The sequence below is a fragment of the Pogona vitticeps genome, chromosome 2 (assembly GCF_051106095.1).
Source record: "Pogona vitticeps strain Pit_001003342236 chromosome 2, PviZW2.1, whole genome shotgun sequence".
Lineage (NCBI taxonomy): Eukaryota > Metazoa > Chordata > Lepidosauria > Squamata > Agamidae > Pogona > Pogona vitticeps.
Genome location: NC_135784.1, coordinates 91,954,412 through 91,974,749, shown reverse-complemented (window position 1 = coordinate 91,974,749; position 20,338 = coordinate 91,954,412). Strand labels below are relative to the sequence as shown.

The following is a 20,338-nucleotide window of genomic DNA, read 5'->3' as shown; positions in this document are numbered from 1 at the left end:
GATGCAAGCCACCTTTGGTCCTTTTTTAAGGAGAAAGGCAGGGTAAAGATATTTTAAACAAATGAATAAATAAAATGTAGCAGATGGGATAAATTAGATCATCTCGGGCTTATTATTTTATGACCTGATATGATTTGGATTGGCTGATTGGTGTTAGGTCATGTTCTAGATCAGGAAAGCTTGTGCTAAATAGTTTGTGTGTCATATGTGATTCCTAGTGTTGTGGCACACTTTGTGAAGGCACCCAAAATTCTTGAGAAATATACCACTGACCTAAGTGTAACTCACCTAATATAACCCTGGCTGATCTCATCTCCTTATGTCATATAGAAATTGCCAGTCACTCCTTCAAAGTGGGAAAATATCTGAAAGGAACACAGCTGGAACTAATTGTGTTAGTTGGTTCTTGCTCAGTTAACTTCCCCTTTCCTGGCCTAGAGATGGGAAATTTTTGGCCCTCTGTTTCTGAGAAACTATAACGCATGAGGAAGGACAAGGGATTTCCATTCAAAACATAGAGAGGGCCAAAATAGATTTTCCCGCCATAATTGGAGAGAGAGAACAAAGATGGAAACAGTATTGAAAAGAGCAAGCTCCCTGGATTCCCCAGTTTAGAAGGAATCAAAGAGGCCTGTGTCCATTGCCCTTTGAAATTCCCCCCCTCTTTTCTTGGTGGCTAGTAAAGGACACGGGACAAGTCAGCCAAAATTTGTGTGTCCTGTACGTGAGGTGGGGGACTTCACACATCCCTACCTTTAAACTAACATTTACTAGTACCCTTCTTGGATCATCTAATACTAACACCAGCCCATCTACATCTCTCCTTCCTCTACCTTATCTTGCTCTTTTTTTTCTTTTTTCATTTAATCCAAACATATCTCCTGTTCCCCATTCTCATTTCCTTCCAGTGACATCAACTCTTTATGACCCTTTTTAGTTCAAACTATTTGAAGCTTGTCAGAGTTTGATCACAGTTAAGTGGAGGTCACAATATATTATATCAGTCATCTCTCTCCCCGTATGTGTGTGTGTACGTATGTATGCTCATATTATTTATCACAGACTCAAAACATACCTGCCCTGGATGATAAGTCCAGCAAGGCCTAATGAAATAAATTTAATATACTCTCTCCTGAAATGTCCAATGCAGTATCAACCTCTGTAGAGTTTTCTTCAGGTTATGGTAGCTGCTACTGGGGAAGTTAGTCTCTTTCCTTTCTCTGGTATTCTGAATGCTCTTCTTGAGTATCCATAGCAACCTGAAGTTACTCATCTCATTCTGTGAGTTGTATGATGGATCAGACACTAGACTTGGCATTTTAAGCATATCTACCACCCAGTGGCTATGTCTACAAAGTCGATAATTTTTTAAAAAAACACTGCATTGTTTGAAAATGCATGGTATGGTGCTACAAAATCAGACCCAAACATTTGTCTAAAGACAATATAAACTGCTTTTCCAACACAGAGGTTTCTGCTAAGGAAACATTCAATAAATAATTTGCATATCTAATACAAACAGGCATTTGCATACTCTAGCAGGGTCTCCAAGCTTTTCAGTATGAGGGCCACATCATATATTTTGCACACTTTTGAGGGCCAAAGGAGGGAAAGGGGAGCCAAGCAATCCCCCACCCCTGCTGTCTTTGTAAAGAGGGTAGCAGTGGGGGATAGCTTCTGTCAGGCTCTGCTCCTCTTCCTATCTCCACCCAGGCACAGGAAGAGGAGGGAAGGGGACCCAAGTGATTTTCCCATGGGTCCCCCTTCCTATGCCCAGGCAGAGATAGGAAGAGGAGCAAAGCCTGACAGAAGCAATCCCCCACCTCCCACAGCAGGGGTGGGGGATCACTTGGGTCCCTCTTTCCTCCTCTTCTTATTGTCAGGGTTCAGTAGAAGAGGCAAGAGGACCCAGTCCAGAGCAAGACCACAGGAATAAGGTAGAACCAACCCCATAGCCCAAGCAGAAACCAACCAGCTGGGGTTTTGAGTCCAAACAGCAGCCAGGTGGAAGAATGATGCAAATCATGGTCAGACAGTCCAGGGGTCAAAGCCAGGAGGAACCATATCAAGGCATCAGGGTCTAGGAGAGGCAAGGCAGGAACAACCAGGCAGGGCTCACCAGGCAAGGCAGGAACAAGAAGGATGACAGGCAGGGCAGGGCACAGCAGGAATCACCAGGCAAGGCAAGAACAAAGAGGTTAGCAGGCAAAGCAGGAATATCAGCACAGCCACAGACCTTCATTACTGAGGCTAAGGCCTGTACTTGTATAGCCTAGTCCTCAGCTTCTACAGGTGGCAGTCCTGAGGAGCTGGGCGAAAGCTGCAGAGAAAGGGCCCAGTCCTGCAATCCTTAGAGCAGTTCTCCCAGAGGGATGGGGCTGATCCTGCATGCACTAAGGTTGCCAGATTCTGGCAAGGCTCCAGTCCTGACACCTATGCCTGGGCCGGATATAAAGGCAAGGTGGGTCAGATGTGTACCTCTGGCTGCAGTTTGGAGACCTCTGCTCTATAGCATAAAATGTTATAAAAGTACACCTCTGTTCATTAGGATAGGCTGAAATGTAGCAGCAATAACAGTGAGTATATGTGGATTTCAAATATTTCTGCATATCTTGTGTTTTACAGTTGCAATGCAGTGACTAGAGCAGACCTGGGCAAAATGCGGCCCGAGGGCCACATACGGCCCCTGAGCTGCTCCTGTCTGGCCCGTGGACAGTTTTGAACATCAAAACCATTTATAGCTTTTTATCTAAAGTTGATCAGTTGCTTATCTTTAACATATTGCAAAAAACCTTTTTAGTATTTGTGGAGATTAACAAGTTTAAAATAAAAACAATCATAACATCACTGTTTCACTTTATTTTTAAGTAAAGTTGGTTTGGCCCCCGAACACAGTTCAGATTTTTTTATGTGGCCCCCCTATAGAAATTATAATTGCCCACCCTGGACTAGAGACTAACATGAAAATAAATGATGTACACTTTTTCCTCCAGGAAGTTGAATTTGTAAAATACGTCTTCTTCAATGAGATTTTTCTGTCACTGAGATACTTTAGATGAAAACAAATCTTCCTACATGTTATTATTTATAAATCTAGAAGTTTCTGAAGCAATAGAGTATGTCTGAGTACATTCCTGGATGTTTTAAGGAAAAACACCTCAGCAATGTTGCTTTCAGTGATTGGAACATTTTTTTCATGGAAGAATACATTTAGGCAGAGAAAGGATGATAACTGTATAGAGGTTGCAAGCAATTACACATCAAAAGCTGCTTGCTACCAATTTTATATTCAATACCTTAAATCATCTCAAAAAGCTTTTGTGCAAATTTCCCCATTACATGTTAATGCTGAGGCTCTGTTAAGCAGCATTTTGAAAAGCCAAAGAAAAATAGCATTCTGTCTCTAAAATAGAAAGCATACAATCTTCTTCTATCTAAGCACTGTCTGAAGCTGCTGTATTCTGAGCCTAGTATTCTGAGTCCATCGGTCCTGTTTGCTGACTGGTACAAATCTCCACAATTTCATCCATGGGTTTTTACCAGAGAAGTATCAAAGACTGGAATTCTAGATCTCCCTAAACTCCAACATTTTGTGTATAATAGGACTGAGACAGTGGAGGGAATTTATTTTTTCTGTGAACTTACGGTAATTGATTTAAAAGAAGAAGAAGAAGAAGAAACCACATGCATGTAGATGCAAGAAGAACATAGTGAATTGTTTTGAGACTGGAAGGGGTTGTAGTGATGGAAGGGAAAAATAAAGAATAATGCCTTCAGCTAGGTGCCTGTATCAAAAGCAGGGAAAAGAAAAAACATCTATTTAACATGTGAGAGAAATATGGGTGAATTTGTGGAATATGGTGAAGAGATGTGCTGTGGCACCTATTGCCATTTCAGAGCACTACAAGGACAAATGTTTGTGAGGGGAGGCGATCTGCTCATAATCGGAACAGACATTTGCATCTTGTGATCACAGTTCCACCAGCTTCTCTGATCCGACGTCAGGTTCTCCATCACCATGTGAGGGGTTGCCCACCAGGCATAGCAGGCCAAAAATAAATTACACGCGTAACATACAAATCAAACAAAAATAGACTCCTGGGAACTCTTTCTTGGCCTTACAGATATTAGCGGGATTGCTTATTATCATGTTTTCATCCTAGTTTTTTCAATGAAAATGTTATATAATACAAAATTACAATTTTACAGTAGCTTTTGGCCTAGATGATGTGTGTTATCTACTAACGGAACTGCCCTTGAAAACAATTTGAAAGCTACAGTTGATATAAGCTACTATCTACCCAGTGTGAGTGATAAGTTATTACGGTGTTACTCCAGTGTTCATACTGGTTTGAGACAAATTAATATTTTATTTAGTATTTTGTTTGTTGTATTTATACAAATGGTCTTATGGCAGCTATAATGGAAGTGTGACAATAGACCCAAACACAATGTCAGTACAAGAAAATAATGCAGAAAACAAAGCAACAAACAATGAAATAAATTTGAAACAGTTACAAACTGTTACAAAAATGGTTTAAAACAGTTTTAAAGCCTGTAAGAATAAGATCATCTCAGGGTGGTGTATCAGTGACAGCAATATATATGTCAGATAGATCCATGTGGAGATACTGTCCTGAAAGTGGGGTAAAAGTTAAAGGTAAAGGTTCCCCTTGACATTTTTAGTCCAGTCGTGTCTGACTCTAGGGGGCGGCACTCATCCCACTTTTCAAGCCATAGAGCCGGCACCTGTCTGAAGACAGTTTCCTTTGCCACGTGGCCAGCATGACTAGGGAACGCTGTTTTACCTTCCCACCGAGATGTTACCTATTTATCTACTCGCATTTAGATGCTTTCGAACTGCTAGGTTGGCGAGGAGCTGGGACAAAGCGACGGGAGCTCACTCCATTGCGTGGATTCGATCTTACGACTGCTGGTCTTCTGACCCTGCAGCACACAAAAGCTTCTGCAGTCTCTCCCTGGTTGACTGCTGTGTTGACATATGTGGTAACAATGTCTGGACGACTGTCTCAGTTGACAGTCTCAGCATTCAAGTGGACTGCTATGCTTGAAGAAAATTTGTTTTCATCTATAAAGAACCTCAGTGTCTGCACCTTTTAAACATTGCCCTTTTCAGTTGGATCTGCTCCAAGAACTCTGTGTGAGTTACCAGGTACTCTGTTGAGAATACCTGGCAACAGGAATTGTCTGTTGAGGTTATCCACACTCCCAGTCTCTGGGGACTAAATGGAGTACTTGAGAGGCTGAGATCATCTCTAAACTGGGTTGTCTATGCTTATTCTTCACATACACTTCACAGAATTCAACTGGTATGTTCACCACTGGCACAATTGATAGGCAGCATGAGGCTTCTTTGCTGGCTGGGACACTTCTGCTATTTCCAGAAATTAAAGTGTTCATGTTTACTTCGTATGAAACCCAAACAGTTTAATTTCTGGAAATAGAAGACATCTGTCTTTTGTCCCTAGCTAAAGAAAACGCCTGAAATTTAATTACATCTCTGGACCCTCTGAGCTGAAGAAAAATACAGTATATAAAGAGCTCCCTGCTGGGCATGGCAATCCCTTCAGTGTTAAAAATCATCTGATCACAATCCCAACATTTTTGCCAATTTCCCATAGCTTGCAAAATAACTCACTTTGCTTTGGAATTCATCTCCAGGAGTTAAACACCATTTTAGCTTGCATTCAAGTTTGAGGGACACTGCCTTGGAAGACAGCTGCGCAGGTTGAACACATTATCATGTTTTTTGATGATGAGGTGCTAAGTATAGCATCTGGTGTCATGCCAGATTTGTTCTAACACTACATACAAAAATGTAACGTGTGAAAGAAATGTGCCAGTCCACCTAAAGTAAAATAATGATTTCACATATGTAACCTTTTAAGTATGTGTTTGTGTGTGTACATATGAAGGACTTTTAAATTTTTGACAAGATGATATCACTTGTCCAATTGAAAGCAAGCCAGAGAGTCGATTGCCAGCATTGCAAGACAGGTGCTTTCTTCTTGCTCATGGAATGGGATGCTTCTGACCTGAGAGCTATGCCAAGGATATTGCATTCCCCCTTGCAGCACAGTTTGTATATTTGGAGGAGGTGCCCAGAGATTTCTTGAATTTAGAAGACAGTTTAATTTAACCTTTGCCTCGCCTGGCTGGCTATGTCAACTGATGTCATAATTAAAGGAGGCAGCCAATAGCTCTTTGTGCAGATTAGTCAAAAGAGGATATAGTAAGACCTTAATTAATTCTTCCTTTGACCCAGTAGGTTTAACACATTATTAATATATGTCAGTCTCAATATACCATTATTTGGTATTGTGATTGTGACATCGAAATGGTGGTGATGTTATCTCCAAGTACGTATGCATAGCAAGGATTATTGGGACCTATTTTGATTGAGTCAGAATATGGGACTGATATGGTTTTGGTTACACCATTCCATAGAGTTCTTGTCCTCAATTAATAACAGAGCTCATCTGGTGCTTTAAAGTCACTCAAGCGATAGATACACAAGAAAAGTGCTTGGGTTCAGTAATCAGTGGTAGGAAGATAAACAAGTTGGAACTAAATGATGGCAAGACTAGTGTGTAGAGAAAGTCAATGATATCCTTTTTAATTTTTATTAATCTTTTTTACTACCTTTTAAAGAAAGAGATGAAAACAGAGATGAAGAAAGCAGATAAGTTAATTTAGCCCCTCCATCAATGGTGAGAGAACACAAGGTTTTTAGTGTTGTAGCTTTCCTCCTTCAGAAGTGAACATGAATTAGCACGATTATCTAAGATAGGTTCAAAGACCACATGTTTGAAGGGTGTTTAAATATTGCTTAAAACGTACATAAATCTGCCTGAAGATTTGAAGTAAAATATAACCTGTGTTGTGTTATGGAATGGGACTACTGTATTTATGACTAACAGCTGAAAGAATAAGAGGTGGCCTCTTACTCCTGGCTAGAGTAGAGAAGAGGCACAAAGCTTAAACATTTGGCGGCCAATTATCCAAATGACTATCAGACGTGTCACTGTTGCTTATTTTTTTATCCACAGTGGGTATGTTAAGTGAGGTTCTTACCCTTTTATGTGGAAAAAATTGTTCTCATAAGCCCTATTGCATCATTCTTAAACTGAGCACTATAGATATGTTTAACTGCCATCTCATTTAACTTTTCTGTGCTATAATTAGAAACCAATGAAGGTGAATTATAGGAGTGGGTTAATTGGATTGGACTGAGAGTTAATTGTCAGGTGACCACAGGGTGTGTGAAAGAGAGGATAGTTAGAGTGAAAAGGCAGGGCTAAACTGTGTAATTAAACTTTAACTTTTTCATTAAGCAAATAATAATTTTAATAGCAAATATTAATTTATAAAGGTTTTAATTTTATTATTACTGTTTTAGGGCTAAGAAGCAGCAAAAGCTTCCCAGCCTCTTACCTGGCTTTACATTGGCAATCTAGGGCTGATTTTATTTTACCTTTGCTTATCTAGCAATTCAGCACTATTGACTACTTTGGGTTTTCTTTTAAAATTGCAGTTCCATGCCTTAATTTTATCCTTATTGTTTTAACTGTTTTAATATGTGAGAATAAGTCTTCAGTTGGTACATTTTCTTCCTGGAATAAGAGAGTGTTTATTATTTCTTTTTACCTGTCTTGAAAGCTAGGGACTGTTCTGGTATTAGAGAATGGCAGCTCTGTGATTTTAATTCTAAAAAGATTTTTCCTCCCTATGAGGGGAAAAATCTGTGTTTTTTAATTTTGCTCATATTCTGGAGGATTCCTTGTACTCTGTCAACATCCTAATGCAGTGGTGGCGAACCTTTTTTGGGCTTGTGTACCTAAACTGGAAAAAAAACAAACAAAACTGGGTGCCATGCCGCAGCAGCAGAACTGGAAATGGCAGCGGAAGGGGGAATCTTGACACGGAGGTGCCTCGAGACCCCATTCCGGATCCGCCTACTGACACGCCATCACCGCAGCTGCAGCCATCTTCTCAGGTTTGGCTGCATGGGGGGAAGTATTGATCCAGCAACTTATGGCTTGCATGCCGGCAGAAAGGGCTCCGCGAGCCAGCTGTGGCATGCATGCCATAGGTTTGCCATCGCTGTCCTAGTGGTTGTTTCCTTCAATGAAACATAAAGTCAATATATCAGTATCTAATTACCATAAACAATGTGATGTCCAAGTCAACTCTTCCATTAAGCAAATGCAAAGTACTCCCATACCTTCATTTTCATTTTCCACATGATTATTATTGCTGATATGTAATAGGAATTTCAAACTAGTTATGGGAATACAAGAGGTTTAATTTTTTTTTACCTCCCTTAACACTGCATTTAATTTAACTAGTTGAAGTTATTGTAGAAATGATTGCTGTTAAGATTAATGTAGGTAGGTTATTAAGAATGGCATATGGAAGACCAGAAAGGTCTCTACATTGCTCCCACAAGTGTTCTGATCCACAGGCAGTCCTCCCTTCAAATAATATGACTGACTTCAACCATCTGAAAAGCCAGAACTCTGAGTTCTTGCTGCTGCAATCTGTTTCAAAGGCTGGTATTAACTATTATCTGAGAACAGCGTAGGAGGAGCACTGAATGCTCATGATTAGGTACATGAGGCTGAAGAATGCAAAGAGATTGCGACGATAAGAATGTGTGCAATTAGTAGCAACTGTAATTAATTCATTCAGTGAGATCACAGTCTGTTTTTATAAAATGTGAAGATCCTAAAATGACAAAGTAACTTTGGTGGATGAATTATTTGATTAGGTATAGAAAAAAGATGGTGTTAAGTCCAAGAGAAAGGAGCTGCCAGCCCTTCAGTCTCACCTAGATGGCAGAGGTTCCTCATTCAGGCATGGAAGGTCCTCATTGGTGTGGCTGCATCTTGCCTTCCCTAAGCCATGCACTGTCTGCCTTGAATTTGATTTTACTTCTTGCATTGTATGTTGCCTTTTCTTTATACATGTTCCAGTAGTGGTACAGAGGGAAAATACCTAGGTTCCTATGTGTTTAACTGGCAATGCTTAATATGGACAGTAAATATGACATCTTACCTTTTCAATTTAATATTGAATTTAGAAATAATCTCCTCAAACTTTCCCCTATGATGTCTTCTCATGACCACCCACCAAAAATAAGGTGTGTCCAGCTTCCGTACATGCTGTCAAACAGTCTTTGAACACTTAGCAGCCATTCTACGGTGGGTTTCCATTTCATCCTGATTACTAAAACACAGATTTTATATTTAGCATATTCCTCATTGTGAATTCAGAGTTCTAATTCCCAACCTTGTGCATTTTGTTTTCTTGCTATTCTGTTATGATCATCCCCACATCATTTTAATTTTGGATATAAAGCTATGTGATTTTTTTCCATCCAGATGTTGTTCTGTAACCGGAAAGCATTTGGGCTTGAAACTGTCTCTTCAAATAAATGTGTATATTGCCTTTTATATTTACTTAAGGCAATGCATAAACAATCAGAATCTGTACATATTGCTGTCTACCTGATTAATACATAAACAACACAAGAGGGCCTTGGATGTCAAATGTTTTTCCTGTGCATGCATATTCCTGCATTTACTAAAATTGTAAGGCAAGAAGTATCATTCAAATGGAAGTTCTTAGCTGTCAAATATTCTACCTGACATTATATATGAGAAAAGTATGACTATAGAAGACATTTGAAGACAAACATACAAATAATTTGTATGCATTCAGAGATCCCTTAGTGCGGAATTTAATTACTAACCAAAATTATCCATTTAACTGAGAGCGAGCAACTTGCAGGAAATTCCAAAAATGCCATGTCACTGCAGCAGCAAATACCCCCACTCTGAAGCTCCTATAAAACATACCTTGTTCTCAGTGGGCACTCTGTTTTTAAGTTGGGTGACACTTCTGGGAGGCTTCCAGGAGTTCGTTTTGGACTGAAAATTTACCACATGCCTTGTTTTGTGGATTGCACATCTTATGCCACCAAATTCAGCAGAATCAGCCACAAAAGGAAGATGGCTGCCAGTGAGGGGAATGCTTGAAAACAGGCAAGGGGATTGTATGGTCCACTCCTGATCTAGCAAGTAGCAAAGAAAGAAGCAAGGTGAGCAAAGTAAGGGGGGAAATGATTTGAAGAAAGCCAAAGCATTTTTTTCAAAGTGTTCCTCATAAAATTCATACAATCATAGAATAATGAAATAATGAAGGGGCTTATAAGGCCACTGAGTCCACCCTCCTACTCAATGCAGGAATGCAAATCAAAGTATACCTGACAAGTGGTTGTCTTTCTCTTGAATGCCTCAAGAGTTGGAGCACTGGAGCAGCCAATATAATAGGTTAGATATTAGAAAAGTGGAATGAGATCAAAGAAGGCTAAAGCACTGGACAAAGTTTCTTAAGGCTTCTCAGGGCATCTCAAAATGAAGAAGTCATGTCAAACTCTTGATGTTAAAGCCAGAGGACTGATCACAAGGGGAAACCACAGTTACTCTCAGTGCCATTCCCTATGAATCTGATTTATAATAATTGGAATGTACCATAAATGGGATTGATGTTGAAAGAGTCTGGCAGTATATCTGCCTCAGGTTTGCAACTCAAACTATACTGTTGTGGGTTCCCCCTTGGAAAAAAATTAGATGGCCTTCCAGCGCACCCATGGTCCCACTCAGCATCTCTTCTAAGGGATGAGATGACAGCCATCAAACCCATTTGCAGATCACCAATTGAACATATTGAAATGAGATGCAAAGAAAGCTAGGACTGGCTGACATATTTCAAGCTTGATTTTGATTACATTGAAATGCCATCTCTTCAGCCCTTGTCTCAGCCATGTCTCAGACCTAGAGCCAATGCAGGTGACTTAACTACACCAGATTGACCGCTCTTTGCCAAAGGTAGTTTAGTCACCAGATGTCTTCATCAGGTATAGTAATGTGGTAAAGCATATTATAAATTGGTTCCCTGTATCTATTTATAAAAGACTTCCTTTGGAACATATGAGAAAAATTGGAGTTAAAAAGCCAAATGTAAACAATAACATCACTTGTAGAAGCTCACAGAATCTAAGCAATAATAGAAGGCAAAGTCAGAAAACATACAATTCAATGAAACAAAAAGAACCAGCTAACTATATTAAAGGTCTGCAAAGAGTCCTACATTCCTGATGATGCTAGCAGAGTGAAAATCCCCACTAGCACAGTGTAAGCCTTGTCCACCCTTCTGGCTTCTGCTGGGGCTCATTTTTCTAACCTCAACTCCATAGATGACACTAAAGATGTTTCAACAATAATGAGATTTATTGTAATAGGGATGGTAAAAACAAATAGAGAACAATGTGTTTCCTTTAAGATAGATCCCTTTACTTTCCAAAGGTATTCTCCAGTGTCCAAGAGTCCCCTAGTTACTATCACTGGTTCAGTCTCTATCATGGCTCATTTAAACTAATTGGATCATTGCCACCCATAACAGGGAAGGTTTATATGCCTGTACTGGGAGCCATGATTACATTCTCAGCTCTGGCTGGTAGACTGTTGTCCCTCAGCCAGGCATTGTCATTCTTGCTTCTTTTGATGTCCTCCAACATTTGGGTTGGGTTAATTTTCTTGTACTTTCTGCATATTCTGCCTAATAAATGGGTTTTGAAAAAGGCCTGGGGAGTAAGGAATCTCAGCCTCTTCCTGGGACACTCTTACCTTTACAATAACCCCATTTAAGTGGTCCACCTTGTACACTGACTCTTACTGTTTCTACCTGGTACACTTCCTGCGGATCCTCTAAACTAAGCATCTCCCCTCTTCTTCAACCTCCTCCACTGGCTGAAATCCTGTTGCACAGTTATGCAAATATCATAACCTTTAGAGTAAATTGCCATGATTAAGATATCTCTACGGACATTATCTGCTGCATACTGAATCATGTGAGCCACAGTGTAATAGATAATGCCTATAGCAATGCCTTAATCTATGGCAATTCATTCTAAAAATTATGCCATTTGTGTAACTGTGCAGCAGAATTTCAGCTAGTGGGTATATGTGGTTGTGCAAGTAATTGCACAGCTAGTTCAGCAGTGTCTTGCATCTCTTGCATTAAAGTCTATTGGATATCTGTTGTTGTTTAGTCATGTTCGACTCTTCGTGACCCCATGGACCAGAGCATAACTGCTATCACAAGGAGTCTTTTCTAGGAAGAGATGATTAATTCTCTTCTAGGAAGACTTAGAGCAGTCTTGGGCCTTACCAGTTTACCCCATTAGTGGAATGATTCATTGTCACTGCTTCCATGCAGGAATGAAATTAAGCAAATAAAATTTTGTGATTCCTCAGTTTCCTCTTCCCTCAGTGTAAATGGCCATATTATTGTTGTTGTTCAAAGTGTCCCATAGAATTAGCTTTTAGTGTTCACTTCTGCAGTGTTCTAAGGTATTTTAAGTGATCATCCTAGTTCAACCTGTATCATTAATTTAAGCATGATGTGTTGTGCGGAAGGATATATATTTAAAAGTGCTGACTTGCAGTGAAAGGCCAAAAGGCTGCTGCTTATTATAGTAAGTTGCAACAATACGAGGTCCACCAAATCAGTGGAATTTACAGAGGAGTTGGCTCACTATTTCCCCAATGGTCCTACTCTGGTTGCAACTTAGCATACTGAGCAAAAGGAATTCAGCCTTTGTAGAAAAGTTTGAGATAATAATTTAAATAATGAATTAGCTGTAAGAAAGGAAACTCAAAAACTTTGGGACCCAAATAGTCTTCTTGTCCATTCTACCAGTGCTCAGAAAAGGAACAGAAGGGGAAAAGAAAATACTCTGGGTGAATGACTGCCTACAAAGGTGGTGTCAATATTAGTGATTTGGATTTTGGGATCACAGGCGATGCTTTCTGGAAGATGGACTGATGGCAAGTGATGCATTGCACCTCACAAGGACTGGTATAATGTGTTTTGCTGCAGCATGAAGAGCTTCATCAGAGGGGCTTTAAACTGAATTGGTAGGGGGAGAGTGACACAGAGGTAACGATAAATGAAGGAACCAATGAAACAGCTCTAATGGGGCCAATAATAATTTTTATAAAAAATTGAAGAAAGAAAGCAGACCACAAATCACACAATCTCTGGTATCTATACACAAATGCCAGTAGTATGGGAAAACCCAAGTAGATCTGGAAACCTTAGTTCAGGAGGAATAAGTGAAACCCGGTAGGATGGCTCCCATGACTGGAACACATCAACTGAAAGACAAAAAAAATGTTTAGAAAGAAGAAAGAGAGGTGGAGTTGTAGTATATGTGAATAATACACATTCCTGCACAGAAATACAGGAGGGTAAACTTGGTTGTTCCACTGAGAGCCTCTGGAATCATATAACTGGGGTGAAAAACAGAAGGAATGTGGTAATTGGAGCCTTCTACCATCCACCCAATCAAGGAAAAGATGTTAATTAAATCTTTGAAAAACAAAATGCAAGAATTTCAGAGACATTATGTAGTAGTAATGAGAGATTTCAATTATTTTTCTATCTATTGGGATATAAACTCAGCCAAATTCTAGCTCTTCCAAGAAATTCTTAGCTTGTGTTGTGATAATTTTCTCTTACAAGTGGAAGAAGAAACTAAATGATTAGTTATCCTTGACTTGATTCTAACCAAAAGAGATGACTTGATTGAAGAAGTGGCAATAAGGGGACTCTAAGGGGAAGTGACCATGTCCTTCTGGAGTTCTTGATTTCAAAGGAAACCAAAGCAGAGTCCAGTCACACATGTATGCTGGATTTTAGGAAAGCTAATTTTAATAAACTCAGTGCTCTGTGATATTCTGATTAGCAAGCTAACTATGTGTGATCTGGATAGAACAACTGTCAGGTGGATACACAGTTGGTTACATAATTACAATCAGAGACTGCTTATCAAGAGCTCTTTCTCAAACTGAGATGAGATAACAAGTGTGGTACCACAAAGCTCAATCCTGGTCTTTGTGCTCTTCAGCGTTTTTATTTTATTGGATGAACGGGTTCAGGTAATGCTTATCAAGTTTGTGAATGGCACAAAATTGGGTGGAATAGTTAATACCCTGGAATACCGAAACAGATTTTAAAAATACATCGATAGGCTTGAGCATTGGGTTGAAAGCAACAGAATGAAATTTAACAGTCAAAGTTCTACACCTGGGGGGGGGAATCTCACAATTACAAAAAGGGGGATACTTGGCTCAGTAATGCTGCATGCAAAAAGGATCTTGGAATTGTTGTAGATTACAAGCTGAATCAACAGTGGAACATGGCTACAAAAAGGCCAGTGCTATTTTAGGCTGCATTAACAGAAGTGTAGTCTCCAAATCCTATGAAGTACCAGTTCCCCTCTATTTGGCACTGGTTAGATCTCATCTTGAGTACTGTGTCCAGTTCTGGACTCTGCACTTTAAGAAGGTTGCTAACAAACTGGAATAAGTTCTGAGGAAGGCAGCAGGAACTGGAAACCAACTCCTATGAAAAAGACTGAAAGAACTGGGCCTTGAGAAAAGAGGACTGAGAGGAGATATGATAGCACTCTTCAGATACTTGAATGATTGCTATATAGAGGAGGAGCAGTATCTGTTCTCAATCAATTCACAGATAATAATGGGCTAATGGACTCTAGTTACAGGGATCCAGATTTCAGTTGAATATCAGGAAAAACTTCCTGTTAGAGCAGTATCACAATGGGACCATTTTACCTTGGGAGCCTTATAGGCCCTTCCAACTCCATTATTCTACGATAATATGATACTATGATAACATTGACTCTTCTTCTGACACTAGCTGTCTCCTAAGATTGTCTGTGTTCTGTGGTCTCTGGTAATCTAGAGATACTTGATTTGGGGCTTCAGGGTGATTAATAGCACTAGCTGGATTGCATGTAGACTTATCAACAGTCATATGGAAGTCTGGGTGAAGTTGTAAGGTGATAAGAAGCATTGCATGATGGAATACTCTTCCGAATCAATTCTGCCTTTCTCACATTTGCCTGAAAGGCATCAGATTTGGCTGAAATCTTTTCAGAATGTATTCTAAATTGTAATGGCGGCTATTATTTTTATTACTTTCCTGCATTAAAGTGGAAGTACTCTCTTGCTGAGTATGACCATTTGACCCAAAATTTTCTCAGCAAAGAATTTGGCATGGGGATAGGATATGTTTTATTCACTCACATAACATGTCCTTGCCTTAAATCAGTGCCTAACATGCAACATTGACACCAATTGCCAAATCCAGTGCACAGCAATAAGATCCTCTGAATCATTGAATCTGATGCTTGGATTTTGATTTTAACATGAACTTTAAAATATCAACTTTAGGTTTTGAAATATCTTCCAAATTTTAATTTAGATAAGTGTTCTTTTCAAGTGATAATCTAGGTGTTGTCAGGTTTACCTGTCAATTTTCTATGTAAGCAAAGAATGTTTTTTCTACTCTACACAATACAGTATTATTGTAATAAGACTGCCCATATTTAGTGACTTGCACTTACTCACCAACTGTCAGAAATATGGAACTTCCACCAAAAAAATTAATGTGTTGACATTTACAGCAGGGGAGCTGTGGCAGTCTGTGGCAGGAAAAACAACAATGACTTTTGTGACATCTTGAAGACAAACAAGTCTTATGTGGCATAAGCTTCTGTGGGCTGCAACCCACTTTATTAGTTTTATGGAGGGCTGAAATAGTACTTAATGTCTCTGATGAAGTGGGCTTCTGTCCTTGAAAGGTGAAATAAAATTCACTAATCTTCAAGGAACCACAGGGCTCTTTGCTCTTTTCCAGTTCTAAGAACTTTTTCATTACCCCAGATATGTGTCACATGAGGACAGTGTCAGATTTTTTATGACATTGGTGTGTTAAGATGTGCTTCAAGCTTGCCACTCTTAAAGTCCAAATTCATCTGGTAAGCATTTGAGAGGCGATCATTCCAGAACTTTGAATCATAGCAGAGCATAGGATTACTGTTTGTAATATGAACACCTGAAACCATGTAAATCCAAGTGCTGCATCAGCTGTTTGTCTATTAGGAAGACAGCCATTTTTAAGAGCACTGTGTCTGCCAGGACCTACAGTGTTTAACAGAATGCTGGTCGCAGTACTTGAGGTGTAATTGATGTCATTGATTGCAGGCCTCAAAGTTGACACATACGGTATGTAGGTGAGACGGGAACTGGCCTGAGTGCATGCTTCAGAAATCATAAATCTGAACCCCCGAGCAGGAAATTGGAACAAACAGTGTCTAGACACCTTAATTCAGACCACTTGTAGCCTATCTGATGTGTCACTTGCTGGGACAGAAATGCTGTCAGATCAAATGACATTAGGAAAAGGGGAATGGACTTCTGAATTTATGGACCTGGTACCTCTGAACTTCATGATCTTACTGGTGACATCATCTTTCTCCTTTGGAACGCTTTGTCCTATGTTCTGTTACAGCCAAGTGGAATACAGCATTTCTTTTTATTCAGAACAAGTGAAGAAGATGGCAGCAGAGACATTTTGCGATAATTATTATCAATTATTTCTAATTTTATTAGTCACTCTAATAAATGTATTTTTTTTTAAATGGTTAATCACATCCTTCTGGGATTCAGACTTGTATGTAGTGCTGTTTGATGTTGCAAAAAGGGAAGCGCTACCACCACCCCTGCTTCTGCCTCTCACTCTCCCAATTCCTCTTTTTCTCTCTGACTACACACCTGCTTGTATGCTTGTAATAGGGTTGAGATTCAGCAAGATATCAACAGATTCATACTCATGAATCTGAGGGCAAAGGCTATTGCCGTCTTCGTTACTTAGTGCTTGAACTGTTCCATCAGTAAAATTGTAGAACAGCTTTAAAAGCTGTGCATGCTTGGGAAGAAATAGAGCAAAGGGACTTGCAAACGAATAGAATGGAAGTGTGTCTAATTTTTGTTAATGTATTTCTCCCCCTCCCTCCTCTCCCTCTCAGTCTGTTCACAGTTCTCCAAGGGTGTCTATGCTATCTTTGGCTTTTATGAGAGGAGGACTGTCAACATGCTCACATCCTTCTGTGGGGCACTCCATGTCTGCTTTGTAACACCCAGCTTCCCTGTTGAGACATCCAACCAGTTTGTTCTCCAGCTTCGCCCAGAACTACAAGATGCCCTCATCAGTGTTATAAAATTTTACAACTGCCAGAAATTTACATATATTTACGATGCTGACCGGGGTAAGTCTGAGTAGACAGTGAAACTAGGCAAGTTGGACTAGGAGGGGAAGAAGGGGGAGGTTCAGACTTCATTAATTGCAGGAAGCATGGTGACCATTAAACCAAAGTTCATTTCCATCAGAAATGGACTAGCTAGGTCCATATTGCTATTTATATGTTTCTGTATCTATGAAGAATCCCATTCCCGTCAATGGAGAAATGCAAGTTGCAAGGTCTCTTCATAGACTGAATGGTGCAAGCAGAGCAAGCTAATTGTTGTTGTTGCTGCTATGACTGTTATTATTCTTTCCCTTCCCCTTCTTTGCTCCAGCTGCCAAGATAAATTCCTAATCTTACAAATGAGTAGAGTGGCTTCTTAAGGCAGCCATGGGGAAGGGAGTGAGGGAAAGACTTTAAAAGGGCAATGGACTTCCTCTTCTTTCAGTTCTTATTTAAAGGGCACAGCAAACAGTCAGCTCCTCTCTGCATTTTCCACCCTTTCTCTCTCCTTTCACATTTTCTCTTCCCTGGAACAGAAATTAGTGGCGACTACAGTGTGTATAAATTAATTTGCAAATAAATTAAGTTCATTTCCAAGGTAAACAGCATATTGTCCAACACCTTATCTTTCTTCGATCCCACCACTTTCTTCACTCTGAACTGCAGCATGTGAATGTCAGATTTAACATGGGGGGAAACATGGGAGATTCCATGAGTGACTCTGGGCTTTTTGCTCCACCTTGTGGTTATCATGGGTTGTACAAATACTTGTAATTCAATTCATATTTACAAATTTGTCCAAAGACAGTGCATATCCCATATATGGGTGCATGTATAAATAGAGAGACATATTGTCAGAATTCTATTAGTGACTTTTGTCTAAGTCGAATTTCTTAACTTCACTGATAGCTAACAAAGCATTGGTCACATTATTAAGAGTGCAACTTTTGACCAAACAGACATGAACTGCTGGATAGCTCAGTGGCTTAGGTAACTGGCTGTAGAGCCGAAGGCTGGAAGTTCAATTTCCCACTGTGGCTCCTTGATGGGGCTGGACTTCATGAACCATAGGATCTCACTTCCAGCTCTGCAGTTCTAAGATTATTATTGTTGTTGTTATGTGCCTTGTACTGCATTTAATTCACTGTGGTGAGTTACACAATTTAGCTAAAGCCCATATAAATCACCAACAGGCTTCTCACCTGTACTTAATGTCTGCTAATCTGTATGTATAGAACTTATTAATGTGTTGCTTTCTGCTCTGAGGCTAAAGTAGAAATAGAGTATATGTGTCCCCACAGGGAACACAAAACCTCCAAGGACCCAAATGTTCCACCAACATCCCTGGTTGGTCCCTATACCAATCTAAAAATTGCTTTTTAAAAAAGGTTTGGCATAAAGGAAGAAAAAGTGGAGTGGAGTTCACTAGAGCATGTGAGGCCCTCCAAGATTCATGGATGGGAAGCCTGTTTGGGTTGGGGAGAAAAAAAATGCCATTTTGCACTATAATCTCCATGGTTTCCCAATTCATTGGGCATGCTGGCAGAGGGATTTCTAGGAGATACAGTCCAAAAATATATCATTTCTAAGCTCTTGTATAAATAAAGGATTTACAAGTTCTGCAGTAGATGTTTGCAGCAATTGAATGGTGCAAGAGAAGGAAATCAATGGGGCTTCTGATTTCTTTCTTTCTTTTCTTTTCCCTTCTCCTTTCCCTTTCCGTAACCTCATTCTAACTCAGGCTTGTCAGTACTTCAAAAAGTGTTGGATACAGCTGCAGAAAGGAACTGGCAGGTGACTGCTGTCAATATCATGACAGCCACAGAAAAGGACTACAAGAACCTCTTCCTGAATCTGGAAAAGAGGAAAGAACGGGTCGTGGTGGTGGACTGTGAATCGGAGCGGCTCAATGCCATTTTGAGCAAGGTACGTTCTAGCCTCAAGCACTACCGAGGGAGGGAGGGCAAACAAGAACTGCCAAGAGTTTTGTGTCAACTTAAAGAGGAATTGATTTCTTTCTGCCCAATAAGTGCCATTTGGCTTTGCAAGGCTTTGAAGCTTTCAGAGTTGCAGCCTATTATTTTCAAAGTTGAAGTGGGAGGGGCAATGAACATGGTTAACAGGACTTGAATTGTTAGAAATAGACCTTTGTATTGAATATTGGGTCATATTTTTGTTTCTTTATTAATGCTCATGTTTTCACCAAGGGCTTACTTGATACCATAGGACATAAGTCACATGATAGAGTTTATTTGTTCCTTTATCTCTGCAGCCCTCCTCCCCCCCCCCCCCGGACAACAGACATTCTTAAAAGTCACATGTGAAAGGAAAGCTACAAAAAAGCTGTTTCCACCTCCACTTCATTTGAATTCATTGAATCTTACCTTTCAGTTTTTCCACAGTTCAGCCAGACAAAATTAAAATGTTTACTTTATGCTTCTGATCTCATAGGTCATTTACTTGAAACAGTGGTTGTTCGAAGTCTGGAACTAATTTTAATTAAATGAATGTGCTATGCCTACATGCTTAGTTTGTGGTATAAAACTTCCAATACAGCTCAGAGACAGAAATGCTAGATTGTTACCTCAATTTCTTTAACCCCTTTCAAAAATGTATCTTTACTCTTTTGGCTCTCCTTTCTGTTTCCCAGCCATAGTTTAGTTTTATTCAGGTGTCTGGAAACCAGAAACTCCCCCCTCCCCAGCAATTTCCCAGTGTAAGGGGATGCCACAAATATGATTTTTTTACTCTTGGTATGAAAGCCTCATATTACTGCAACAGCTTCAAAGATATATTAATCAGTTCTTAAAGAAAAGAAAAAAAGAACTAGATCTGAAAATGATGGAAAGTAAACACAGTTCTGCACGTGACACACAAGAGCAATCATTATATTACACTACAAAAGCAGATGATAACTCGTTAACAACGTTTTCAGAAAAGTCGCTCAGAAAAGCCATGCCAGCATGCAGGAAGGCAGAAATGTTTGCTAAAGTAAACGGACACATTTTGCAAAGCCTTCTACAGACAGTAGGCCTGTTCTGATGCATAAAATATTGTCCATGACAAAACAGCTGCTGTGCTGTAACTCTGGGATTAGAGTGTTTATCAAATTAATCTCACGGTTCCCCTGGGCTCCTC

At 39.7% G+C, this 20,338-nt stretch overlaps 1 protein-coding gene across 11 annotated transcripts in view; it reads left to right on the top strand.

The window, feature by feature from the left end:
• The window catches only part of GRIA1 (glutamate ionotropic receptor AMPA type subunit 1), a 260,702-nt gene that overhangs the window by 123,483 nt on the left and 116,881 nt on the right, over positions 1–20,338 (top strand). For 9 of the 11 annotated variants that reach the window (XR_013541837.1, XR_013541840.1, XR_013541839.1 and 6 more), the window contains exons 3-4: positions 16,982–17,221; positions 18,942–19,126. Coding sequence is in view for 6 of the 11 variants with exons in the window: in XM_078385616.1 (XP_078241742.1) it covers positions 16,982–17,221; positions 18,942–19,126 (425 nt within the window). In the remaining 5 variants the exon portion in view is untranslated. Of the gene's footprint in view, positions 1–2,486; positions 2,577–14,008; positions 14,028–16,981; positions 17,222–18,941; positions 19,127–20,338 lie in introns of those variants that run through there. The other 2 variants (XM_078385617.1, XM_078385618.1) reach the window with 2 other exon arrangements.